The 12,842-nt window shown below is 52.6% G+C and overlaps 1 protein-coding gene across 3 annotated transcripts in view; it reads left to right on the top strand.

The window, feature by feature from the left end:
- Positions 1 to 229: 229 nt before the first annotated feature.
- Positions 230 to 12,842, top strand: part of SFXN5 (sideroflexin 5) — a 189,490-nt gene continuing 176,877 nt past the window's right edge. For 2 of the 3 annotated variants that reach the window (XM_056814079.1, XM_056814077.1), the window contains exon 1: positions 237 to 387. In XM_056814079.1, the coding sequence (XP_056670057.1) occupies positions 298 to 387 (90 nt within the window). In that variant the 5' untranslated portion in view covers positions 237 to 297. Of the gene's footprint in view, positions 388 to 12,842 lie in introns of all 3 variants that reach the window. The other variant, XM_056814076.1, reaches the window with a different exon arrangement.

The following is a 12,842-nucleotide window of genomic DNA, read 5'->3' as shown; positions in this document are numbered from 1 at the left end:
TCGGCGCATTCCTCTATGCTATAGATAACGTTTGGCTCCCCACACCAAGATGGCCGCTGGCGCAATGCCTCAGCCCCTAAGCCCTGTGGGAGACGCTCTGGCCTCTCTTGGCTTCCCCACTCTATGGTCTCTGCCCAGGCGTACGGGAAGGGGCGCAGGGAAAAGAGACTACATCGCCCACAATTCCCTGCGCTGCCCTGACGCTGCGGCTGGCTGCAGCCAATGGGGAGGGGCGGCTGCGGCGGGGGCCGAGGAGGGACATTTTAAAAGGGCCGGGGATTGCGGGCATCAGTGGCCATGGCGGAGACTGCGGCGGCGGCAGCAACGGCGGAAGCCGCCTCGGCGGACACCCCTCCTTTCCAGCTGGGCAAGCCCCGCTTCCAGCAGGTGAGTCCCATGGCGGGACGGGTTAGTGGGCGAAAGAGGCCGGCGACACAGAGCGGGCGGGAATGGGACAGCGGCGAGCCACTGCTTCGGCCCCCCTCCCCCCAGCGCTGGGGTCTGCAGCCCGCGGTCACCGGCACTAGCAGCTGCAGCCTCGGGGACCGTGGCCACTGCCGCCTTTCTCCCATTGGACGGCACGGTGGGCGGCCACTCGTGCTCCGGTTTTCCATTGGCCGCTGGCTTTGTCGCTCTCTGGCGTTTGTCTCCGCCCACAGCCAAACTCCCGAGCCGCCCTGTAATTGGTTGGAGCGGGACCGGAGTGGAATATGATTGGAGAAAGGGGTTGGTGGTCCACGGGGCTTCGCCCTGGGCTGCGGGGCGCTGGACCCTAGGGTGACAAGTTCAAATCCCACGGGCGGATACGACTTTACTACAATGTAGCCATCTTTGAACTTTTTTTTTTCCCAGCAAAGGCTCGGCCGGGTCCGTTAGGGGTTGGCTGACACGCGGTCTGGGGTGTGTGTGGGGGTGCTGCAGCCTCAGGGTCCCTATGGCTAGCTTTAGCTGGCGCGAGACTCTCCATATCTCTGATTGCATTGACCTGGCCAGTGCCCTTCAGGTCCCCTGGGCATGGACTAGGTCCGAGCACTGTCACTCTCTCTGCCTTCGCTTCCCTTCCCTCGTTGGTCTAGTCCCCCCTCCCCCCTCAGGGCTCTCTCCGTGGAGAGTGGGGGCCTTTAGCTTGGCAAAGAGCTGCGATGTGAGATCGCAAATTTACCCCAAGAAGCCAAAAAAGCGGGGGGGGGGGGGAGGTTTGGGGGGGAGGGGATTGCTGGTGGAGAATGCTGAGTCATCATCTTGCACCAGCGCACGGGGCTTACAGCCGAGAGGAACCTCTCCTAAGTGGCCTCAGTGCTGGGGACAAAGGGCAGCCCCGGCAGAGCCGTCAGACCCCTGGCTGGCTGCCCCCTGCACCTCCCCGCCCCCCACTCCTGCCTGGCACCTGAGCCCCTCTCCATCCCGGCTCTTTGACGTCTAGTCCTCAGGGGGATGAGAGGGCCGGGGCTCTCCGAAGGGCACTCCGGGCCTCAGGAAGGAGCCCCACATTTGCCTTCCCCTCGCTGCCAGCTCCCCGCGGGTGAGCAGCCCAGACTGCCTCCAGGAGGGATCCCCTAAGAAAAAGCATTGGGCGGCAGTGCTTCCTCGGGGCCACAGGAAGAAGCAGGAGAAGCCAGGGAGCCCCGGACAATGGCCGGCACCCTCCCCCAATAAACAACTGGTTCACCTCATTTAGGGTGGTAAGAGGCTCCTCAGGTAGAGAGAGAGCCAGTCCTGGGTTCAAATGTGGCCTGAGACACTTCCAAGCTGTGTGACCTTGGGTGAGTCACTTAATCCCCATCGCCTAGCCCTTACCTCTCTTCTACCTCAAAATCAAAAGGGAAGGGTTTAAAAAGAAAGGAAGAAAATATCATCTAAAAGAGGTAACAAAATAAATAAAAATACAGCAGAAAAAAATACCGTGAATATGCAGTCCAGAGAAATCCTTACATAGGCCTGGTGGCCCCTGCTTCCCTCTGAGTTCAATTCCCTGCTGTAATGAATGCCAGTTCCTAAAAGTGAATCCTTCTGGATGACTGACTGATCACCCCACAACCACAGGAAGAGCTCGGAGCACTAGAAAAGACCCTTTCCAGTCCCTCAGTGGTGACAAGAGCCCCGAGTGGACTGAGGCATCTTCTTCTTGGGACCGGGCGGGGTTAGGAGAATGCTTGCTATGTGGGCAGTCTAGAGTGGCCCAGGTACCGTGGAGTTAAGTGACTTTCCCAGGGTCACCCAGCCAGTTTGTGTCAGAGGTGACACTTGGACCCACGGCTTCTTGTCTGAGGTTGGCTCTCCATCCATTATCTATATACACAGTTATGTTGGAGTGGAGGGAGAGCAGTGACCCCAGAGTGATCAGGAAAGGCTTCCTAGAGGAGGTGGCCCCAGAGATGAGACTGAACATAACCTTTGATGTCTAAGCAGCAGAGAGGAGGAGGGGGTGCATTCCAGACTTGGGGAGATCCTGCTCAGAGTCACAGAAGTAGGTTTGGGATAGGGCACAAGAAACAGCAAGTGGGACAGTTTGACTGGAATGTGGAGTGGGTGACCAGTGTGAGAAAGCTGTGAGGGACACTGTGGGGACGGCCCTGGGTTTGGACTTAGGAAGACTCCTATTCCTGAGTTCAAATCCAGCCTCAGACATCTGCTATCTGGGTGATCCTGGGCAAGTCTCTTAATCCTGTTTGCTTCAGTTTCCTCATCTGTCCAATGAGCTGTAGAAAGAAACAGTGGGCCAGTTTAGTATCTTTGCCAAGAAAACCCCAAATGGGGTCATGAAGAGTCAGACATGACCTAAAATGCCTGAACGAAAAAGTGAAGGGGCTTTAGGGGCCAAGCAGAAGAGTCCCTTTTATTTTAGAGATGAGAGTGAGTCTCTGGAGCATTTTGTGACATGGTTAGGACTGAGTTTTAGGACTTCAATTGGGCATTGATGGGAAAGATTGGAGGGAGGAGCCAGGAAAACCCACCAGGAGGTTATGACATGATCTACACAAGAAGGTCTGAACTAGGATGGCAACTGTACGAGGGGAACAAAGGCGACAGATAGGAGAAATATTGTGTTCAGTTGTACTGAGTGGTGGGGCTAGAAATAGCGAGATTTGACCACTGAGTGGTATGAAGAATCTAGGACAGTAATGGAGAACCATTTAGAAGGGTGGGTGATGGTGCCTGGGGAGAGGGCCTGGCCCCCACGCCTCTGGCTTTCTAGTAACGAACTCTATGCTGGGGTGATGGTGCATATGTCTACAGAAAGGGCTCTCAGTGCCTGTTCTGGCACTGTGCCATAGGTTCACCACCATGGGTCTAGGAGAATTGAAGAAGCAGCCTGGCTCTATGGAAGGGGCTTTGGAAGGATGCTATGATTCTCAGTATAGCGAACCGACCTGCGGTCCCTATATATTTTTATCTGTGGGTAATAACCTGAGAAGGAGAGAGGAGACTAAGGAAATAGGTGAATAATAAAGACTCAGAAACAACAAGTTGAAACACATGGGGAGTGGCGTGAACTCCTTAATGTTTCCCCTGGATAACTAATTAAAGGGAAACATGAAGCATAAGAAAACACGTGGGGAGTAACAACTCCTAATGCCTCCTATGGACTAGAGAGTCCAAGGATCAATAGGAAGCATGGGGGCGACAGTATCGCGAGGAAAGATAAAGATCAGCAGGAAAAGATAGGACAGAGAAGTCAGAAGATCCAGGAAAGTAAGAGAGAGATTGGTGCTTCTACCCCAGTATTTATTGGGGGGTTTTAGGAATGTGGATTGGGAGGTGATCAATGAATACATAACATGGCATAGGTCTTAACATTGGTTGAATTGACAATGAGGATATCAAAGAGGTGGAGATTAACCTGACATGCACCTTTCAAAGGAATGTGGCTTGACAAGGTGTGAGCTAGGACCCTTGTAGCAGCTCAGGAATTCTCTTGCCCTTTGGACTGTAGCTTCTATACAATGATCATTAACTGACCTGACCATGTATCTGGTAAATGAATATATGGTACAATATCAATACATAAACCATATTTCCCAGATGCTAACATACCTGGTGTGCTACACTCAGGGTCTACTTGGGTTTGTGGGGGATGAGAATGGGTGCTAGGAGGCAGTCGGTAATGGTGGATACAACTCAGAAGAGAGAGAGGGGGGCTGGATACATTGATTTGAGAATCGTCTGCATAGAGCTAGCAGTAGAAAGTGTGGGAATTGATAGGTTTGCAAAGAGAATAAAGAAGAGGGAGAGACTCAGGGTATATCCATTCAAAGAAGGAAGAACTTGGATGATGGTTCAGCCAAAGAGACAAAAAAAAAGAACAGAAGAGAGGAGTGTTCAGGAAAGAGCAAGGAGGAGTGAGATTGTCTTGGTGGTCAGTATCAACAGCTCATTGTATTTGTGGATGTCAGTCATGCTCAGGAAGCTTTTCTTTAGCTAATCACAGCTCCTGGGGTGTTGGGGTATGCAGGGAGGACAAGCACCTCTCATGGGAGGACTTCTTGAGCCCTTTTTAAGGCTGCTTGGCCACCTTTGGTGTCCTCTTGCTCTCATGTATGCCTTCAAGAAGCTGGTAGCACACTTTGGTAAAACTGTCTTAGCAGATGGGCTAAGCCAGATTGAGAGTAACCAGACTCTTTGGGATCTCAGAGAATGCCCACCTCAAGCACATGAAGGCTTCCCCTGGAAAAGAATGGCTGATGAGAGCATTTGTTCCAGTGCCAAAGGTGGCTGAAGCAGGTGCTGTGGAGCACTTAGAGCTTGGTCAGGCATCACAGATGCCAAGGTCGGTCACTGCATCCTGGGCGGACCTTTGTTTGCTCCTCTGGATGAGAGAGTGAGGCTGAGGACTTTGTACAAATCTGCCTCACTTCAATCTGATTCACAAGTCAAGACATCATCCCATGATGCAATTGGTCTCTGTCACTGATCTTTTTCAAAAAACAACTACCACTCCCAGCTCTTACTTCTGCCCCCCAGGCACAAAAAGAACAAGTCTTTCAGCCTTCAACTCTTCAAATACTTGACTGCCATCATTACCTTCTCCTCTAAGTCTTCTCTGGGGGAGGCAATCCTAACAGGCCTCATATGGCACAGGCTTCTCCCGTCCACTCATCCTCTTGCTTGGCCTCTTCTGGATGGCTTTGTTTTTCTAGATTTAATTAATGTCAAATTAATTACACTTCCAAAGACCAACGAAGAAGAAAAGAATCCAAAGACTAGTTTCCAAGGAGTCATAAGAGAAAATTTCCCAGAAATAATGAAAATGAAGTTCAAATCAGTAGAATTCCTGGGGTACCAGTGGGTAAATGGCCCATCACCTCCATTGATGACCTCACAGATCCACATTTTTACAAAAGAGAGCTAAATTGGAACATTGTTCTCACAGATACCATTGACAATGAGAGATCGTCAATGTTAAGCAACTATTATCCTGTCTTACTAACTAGTAAGCTACATAAAGTTTGATGAACTATTAACTATTTAGACTACTAACTATTTTTTAACTATTTAAAAAACCAAGTTCATAGATTCTTTGAAAACTATCCTTGAACTGACAGAGGGGTGCATGTGTGTGCTGTGGTCGCCACGTTAAGAACCTCTTGGATAAATCAAACAGAAAGTCAAACAAGAAGGACCAAATCTGATTTGGGGAGATTGCTGAAGAAACTAAACTCAGTAATCACATAGAGAGACTTGAATGGAAAAATCCAAGAAATAGTTCTTTTTTTCCTCAAATATACATTGAATAATCACAAAAGCTATGTTCTAAGGCACAAATGAAATCATAAATACATTTAGAAATGTAGAAATTATTTAAAACGATACTTCAGGATCACAATGTAGTTCTAGATGCCAAAATCTAAACCAATAACATAATCCTCTGTGAAGAATGAAACATAACTTGCTGAATAATTCTTGGGTGAAGGAGCAAATTATAGATCCCAAAACAAAATTCCATTAAAGATAATGACAATTAAGTATAGCATATCAGAATTGATGGGTTGTAGCCAAAGCCGTATGTGCAGGCAGATTCATGTCCCTGAATTCTTATGTTGATATAAAATAGGAAATTAATTGGTTATTTGTAGTCAAAGAAATGAGAGTAATGAACAAAGTAATAGTAACACAAAATGAGAGGCCACAAGAAATCTTCAGAATAAGAGAATGCCAATTACATTGAAGTAAAAGAACAATTCTACTAACAGCCACTACAACGACGGTGTATGAAAAAAGTCTCTTGAAATTTTATGCCTTTGGGAAATTTAATCCAAAAGAAGAAAGAGGAAAGCCCAATGACCAAAATCAAAAGTAAGACGGAGGAAACCACAAATGAGAACAGAAATCAGAGATGAGAATGTGCAGTTTTTTTGTACCCAAACTGAGGCTTATAAAAGACAATGTGGATGAATATTTATAAAAATTCTTGATTGGAGCTGTGGTATGGATGGCCACTCCCAAAGAGCACAACCTATCCCTGCCAGTGCACCCTGTAGACCTCTTGTTGGTCAGCCAGTAGATAGTTATTAAATGCCTGGCATTAAATGCTGAAGATACACAAAGAGACAAAAGCAAGGAACTTAGTCTAACAGGAAAGACAGGAAGCAAGCAAATATGTTTACACAAGCTATAACCAGTAAAACTTAGAAATAATTTACAAGAGGAAGGCAGCAGAGTTAAAAGGGGGTGGGGAAGCCTTCCTAGACAAGGTGAGATTTTAGTTGGGTCTTAAAGGAAGCCAGTAGGTAGAGTGGAAGAGGAAGACCTCATCCATATCTTTCCATGAGTTTACTCTAGAAAACCTGCCTATTGTCTTGCTTTCATTTGCTGTCTTGGAGTATTCCCAAAGAAGGGGATGGTTCAGGCACTTGCCATGTGTCCCACTCACCTTTTTGGCTCATATGTTTCCACAATGACACCTTTTCTTTTGCAGCTTCTCCTTCCTAATTCCATTTGTAATGGGCTGCAGCCAGCTCATGCCCATTAATGACTGCCCTTTGTCCTTTCGGTGGTCCTCAAGAATTCAAGAATACCGAAGCTGATAGAACTAGAAGTAGGTAGCCTCAATTAATCCATTTTCAAGGGAGAAATTAGCCAGGCCCTCTGCGCACCGCCGCCTGGACTCTGGGACTAGGCAGATGCTGTCAAACCTTCAAAGACAAACAATCCCCATCACATAGGAACCGGTTCAAAAATGGACAGAGATGGCATTCTTAGAGGTGCCTGGGGTTCTGATGGCTAGATTAAGCAAGAAAGCAAGCTATGTGGTCCAGTGCTTTGTACCCCATGGCACATGACCCTCAAAACTCATTGCCCCCAATGTGAGGCCATCTGCTCTGATTCCCCCCAAGTATTTGGGTTTCCTACCCCTATCCTGCCCGGTCAGCTGAAATGATTTTGTATTTACTTTGGCTGATGTTGCCTTTCCTGCTCTGAGTGCCTGCTGTGGTTTAGACATGTAGAAGAGAAGCTCCCAGAGTGGGGACTGTTCTGTTTTTGTCTTTGTTTCTCCAGGACCTAGCAAAGTTCCTTGTACACAGTAGGTATCTAATAAATGCCTTTTGGATTGAATCAGCCTGGGATTCATACTCCATCCACCTAGGATTGATTGATTGATTCTCTGAGCAATCTGTGTTGTACTGTCAGGCGTCATCTAGACAGATGGCCATCCAATGTGGCGTAGATGTGGGCACTTTCTCTTGGCCTTTCCATCTTGAGAGACTTTGGTCCTTGGCCTTTTAGGAAGCTTCCAGGATGTGCCCTAACATGCTCGGGACCTTCCTTTAGGTTCTTGCCATTCGTTGTATGAATGGAGACTTTGATGCTTCATCAATGGGGCACTGCAGCCCCATGGCCAGCCCCAGAGGATATTGGGGTTAGAATATTGATGTTTTTATGATAGGAAAAGAGAAAATTGGGGTCATTAAAACCTCTGGACATCCGCCCCCGAGCACTCTAGTGCTAATTAATCCATGTGAGGTCGGGTTCAGGGCTCTCAACAGGGTCTCCCAAGATGGCGGAACCAAAGTTCCTCACTATGCTTAGAGAATCCTTTGTCCATTTGGATTCTATATAAGAGGTTGATAGGTCCATTTCTTTTCTTTTCTTTCTTTAAACCCATCTTAGAACCAATACTAAGTATTGGTTCCAAGGCAGAAGAGCAGGAAGGGGTGGGCAGTTGGGGTTAAGTGCCTTACCCAGGATCACACAGCTAGGAAGTTTCTGAAATTAGATTTGAACCCAGGACCTCCTATCTCTAGCCCTTGGCTCTCAATCCACTAAGCCACTTCCCTATCCCTAGGCCCACTTATTTTTGTTTGGTCCTGTGATTTTCTGGATCAATGTGACCAAATTTAATCAAAATTAAATGTTGAAATGTTGTCAAGTAAAATAACTATCGCTATAAACACACATACATTTCTTATTCCAAACCTTTGGTTGTACACACATACGTGTGTGTGTGTGTGTGTGTGTGTGTGTGTGTAAATCCAGTATGATCAAGTAGGATTTTATGCCAGGAAGCCAAGGATGGCTCCGGATTAAGAGAATGCTCAGCCGAGGCACTCTTTAATCTAGTCTGTGATTTCACCTGGTTAGGGAACTTCCATTGGGGAATCCTGTCACAGCAGCACATCAGCAACTCCAAAGTTCTTGATAGTCATCCTCAGTAAATAAAGGTCCAAAGACATCAGAACAATCCTGATTGCATCCACAGTTGCAGAAGAAGGCCCTCCGAGTCATAAACTAGAACATTCTTGTAGGTTTTTAAAGACGTGTTGGGTTCAAAGGATTGTTCTTCAGTCTTTGGGAATCACATTCTTAAACCGAGGAGCAGGCACAGGTGTGTGTGTGAGTGTGTGTGAGTGAGTGTGTGTACACGTGGACGTGCCTACACATCTACGTAATGGAAGGGCAGTCGTTTTCCCACGAAGAATGGAGGCAAAGCAGGATTAGTCACTCTCGCTTTTCCTTTTAGTAATCATTTTAGAAATGCTCTCCGGTTGTCCAGCTGGACAAATGAAAGGAGCAGGCAGCAAAGGGTGTCGCTTTCTCTCCTTTCAGAGGATGCCCTGGCCTGTGTGCAAAGCCCGGAGCCTCCCCCCACACCGAGATAATGAATGGTTCTAGCCAGTGCGCAGACAATGCCTTTTGAGTTGCTATTCACTGGGAGCCGCCTGGGATTTGGCATCTGGGGAGAGGGTGGCTTCTCAGGAAGTGAGCTCACTTTGGGCAGCCCCAGAGCCAAGGTTTTCCCCCCAAGATCTACACAGAGACCAGGAAGTGGCATGGAGAAAAGGGGGCATCTTGATCTTTGCTCACCTCTAACAGAGGTAGCGTTTCCCACAGTGTTTAAGAAGCATCCTGGGGAGATGCCTGTGGGCCAGTCTTGGCTCTGCGGCCTCCCTTCTCCCTCTGTAAAAGTCGGCTTGGCCCACGTGGCCTCTGACTCCCTTTCCAGCTCCTGTTGTTGGAGGGCCGCAGCCCTGGACTGGGTGCTCAGGGAAACTGGGAAGAAACTTCCCAGAGCCCTTTCTGATGGCAGAAAGCATGGATTTCCCTTGGGAATTCTTCCCCTGTTTGTGACTGTGCCTCTCCACCACTCTCGGTATGGAAAGGACATTCGGCAGGACAGGTTCGCCACTCATTGTAAAGCAGTCAGAGAGTGGCTAAAAGGGGACGAGTCCTGCTGGCTGCGGGGGGCCAGAGGCAGGCCTTCAGCCCCTCCCCATGAATTACTTTGCTCCTGAGGACTGCATTGCCTGTCTACAGGAATGAGGCTGCTCCGAGGCTGGTCCTCAGGCCGCCTTACCTCCCTGGAGCTTCGGGGGCTCGTGCCAGCCTGCTGACAGTGGAGGGTGAGCACCGTCAGGCAGGGGCTCTTTGGGCTCTTTTCCCACCACTAGCCACGTGAGGGACTTGAGGGGATTCAGACGGTCTTGTGGAAATGGAGTAACTCACACGGACTCCATCTTGTGACTCGGGTCTAGAGCTTGCTTCAGCCCTTCCTGTTCTAGCCCGGATTCCATCCTGGGAGAAGTTGATTCAGCTGTGAGGACTGGGGGAAGCCCTTCGTGCCTTGTTGGAGCCGAGCCCCGTGCGGCTGGGAAACTAGACCCGCCGCTCAGACCCTTCCCCCAGGCCCCGGGCTGTGGAGGCGCACATCCTGAGCAGCCTGCCTGGTGCCTCTGAAGACTCCACATTTCCGGCTCCTTCTGTTGTTTCAGAAGCACATGTTCAGGGAACGGTCCCTGATCGCCACGAAGTGGCTGCTCTTCCATCCAGGTAGAAATCAGACAGCCTGCTGTTGCGTGGCTCCCTTTTGATAACTGCTTTTATTGGATTGAAAGTCTGGCTCCACAGGAGCAGCAGCAGCGTGTCCTCACCTTCTTCTCACCCGGCCCTGGCTGGCCAGAGATAAGCTTCGTTGGTGGGAAAAGAATAGACATGAAGGGGCAGCCTCGACGTGCCCCAGGCCTGCCAGCTCTGCTCCCTGAGAGCCTACCTCCAGGCCTTCCCCCAGAATCCACCCTCCTGCCTCCTCGCCGCCTCCAGCTCATCTCGCTCCCTCAGCCCCCCTCGTCAAACAGCTGCCACTCTAGACTGGCCTCTGCGCTGCTGCTGCTGCTGACAAGATGACCCTAAAACACAGGTCTGATGGCCGCTCCCCACACAGGAACCTTCCATGGCCCTTTCCCTTTCCTGGCCCCCCCCCACCTACCTTGGTGCAGATGTGCCAGGGTTTGTCATTTTAAAGGCCCTCCTGTGTGCTTGCACATGCCAGGGACCCGGCTAGAAAGTGGCCCGTCTGCGGCTTCAGGGGGCTCACATGCTGCTGAGCGCAGGTTTCTGTCCAGCCCCTGGGCCCCTGCCTGGCTAGATCTGGGCTTTCCTGGGGTCTTTCTGGTCCAGGGAATCAGCCTCCGAGGTCGCCAGCAATCCTGGTGCCCGATGAGTCAAGCTGAGATATCTCAGCCCTTCATTCCCCTGAGATCTCTGCAGTCAGGGCCTCTCGAGGTTATCTGTGAGTTCCATCTCCCTGGCCTTCTCTCTTTCCCTGCCATCTCACCACCGGGACTGGGGCCTCCCCGCTCGCTTAAAGGTTCTCAGAACCTGCACCCAGCCTTGAGGCCATTCTCCATCCCTGCCCGGCCTCTGCTTCTCCTCTCCACTGGCACCAAGCGAGCAAGAATCACGTCAACCCTTCGCCCCCCTCCGCGCCCCTCCCCCCCACGCTCCCCACTTCTTCGGTCAGCCTCTGTGCACTTCTGTGTGCTCTGTCTTCGGCCCGTTGTTCTCTGAGAGGTGACCGACGCGTCATTCCTCCATCGCTCGTCTGAGGGCCGTTCCCTGCTCCGGCAGGCTCTCCTCTCCTCCCTGGGATCGCTAAGCCAGTGGAACCTGCCTGGCCATCAGAGGCTGCCCCCGGGCTCGGACAAGAGCTGCGGCCCCCTCAGCTCGTGGGCCGGCAGGGCTCCAGGCAGGGCTCCAGGCTGGTTCTCCAGCCCGACACAGCCACCGTGGCCCTGGGGTCGCCCCCGCTGCTCTGGAGGCTCTTGTCTTTGGGGCTGCTGCGCCTGCCAGGCCTCTCCAGCCTCCCTCTCCGTGTCGTGAGGGACGGAGGGTGCTTCTGCTTGTTCCCGGGTGGCCGAGGGCTGGGCCCCATCCTGGCCTTGGGGAGCCGCTCGGCCAGGGTAGTCCGGAGTGAGAGCGGGTGGGCATGACTGTGGAGGGCCGCGGCCTGAGGACCAGGAGGAGGGCTCTGCCCCCCCCCCCCCCCCCCGCCCCAGGAGGGCCCCGGCCGCTCCCCTCTGCCACCTGCTCCGGAGCCCCTCCCCCCCAGCCCTTTAACAAGGGCTTGTTAGCTGCTCCTCCGACTTCCTTTCTTCCCCCTCCTTAAGGCTGCCGTTAGTGTTGCTCCTGTGAGTCGGGCTGGAGAAGGGCCGCGAAGCCTTTCCCAGGCTGGGCCCTTTGGCCCTCCTGCTTCTCCGGACCCCTCGCCTGGGCCAGATGGAGAGGAGGCTGCAGAGTCGGGGCTGGGCGAGGCCCCCCGCACCGACCTGTGTGGGGTCAGGGCCGGGGCTCTCCCTGCCTCACCCAAAGGGCGCGCTTTGGCCAGCCCGCATTGAGCCCCTGTTTAAGGCCCCGGGATGGGCCAGGCAGCAGCCACTGCCCAGAAGGCGGCATCCCGGCCGGCCCATCCTGGCGATCATGGAACCTCGGGGGGCCCTAAGCAAGCCCAAGAAGACACGCTCCGGAGAAGCCGCAACCCCCCCCCCCAGTCATCCACAGGACCCCCCAGCAGGACAGCCCCTCCAGGCCTGGACGGCTGTAGCCCCGGGCAGGCGCTGCGAGGCTCCACGTCCCGGGAGGACCTCTCGGAGGAGACTCCTCGGAAGGGGGCGATGCCTGCCGGGAGAGAAGGGAGGGTCGAGGGGCTCCGAGGCGGCCCTCGCCGGCCGAGGACCCCGGAAGCCCCCCGTGGGAGCCCCTCCTCCCCCCTGCTCCGTGGGACGCAGGGAGGGCGCGGCCACCAGCCTTCCTCGAAGGCCTTTGGGATCGTCGCTGCGCGTCGCCCAGGCAGGAGGCCGGGCGCCAGAGAAGGCACGGGCCGCCCCGTGGAGGACCTCCAGCCGGGAGGATTCCGGCCCGTCTGGCCGAGCCCATCCCCGCCTGGTTCCTCTCCTCTAGCCAAGCACCAGAAGCAGCCCTGGGCCCGGGGTGGGGAGTCGGCCTGAGCTGGGGGCCACGTGGGAGGGAGCCCCCCCCCGCCAAATCCAGTGAGGCAGGGGGAGGGCCCTGGGCCCAGGGTGGGGAGTTGGCCTGAGCTGGGGGCCACGTGGGAGGGAGCCCCCCCCCCC

The sequence above is a fragment of the Monodelphis domestica genome, chromosome 1 (assembly GCF_027887165.1).
Source record: "Monodelphis domestica isolate mMonDom1 chromosome 1, mMonDom1.pri, whole genome shotgun sequence".
Lineage (NCBI taxonomy): Eukaryota > Metazoa > Chordata > Mammalia > Didelphimorphia > Didelphidae > Monodelphis > Monodelphis domestica.
The sequence above is the reverse complement of the archived record's forward strand: the minus strand, read 5'-3'. Positions and strand labels throughout refer to the sequence as shown.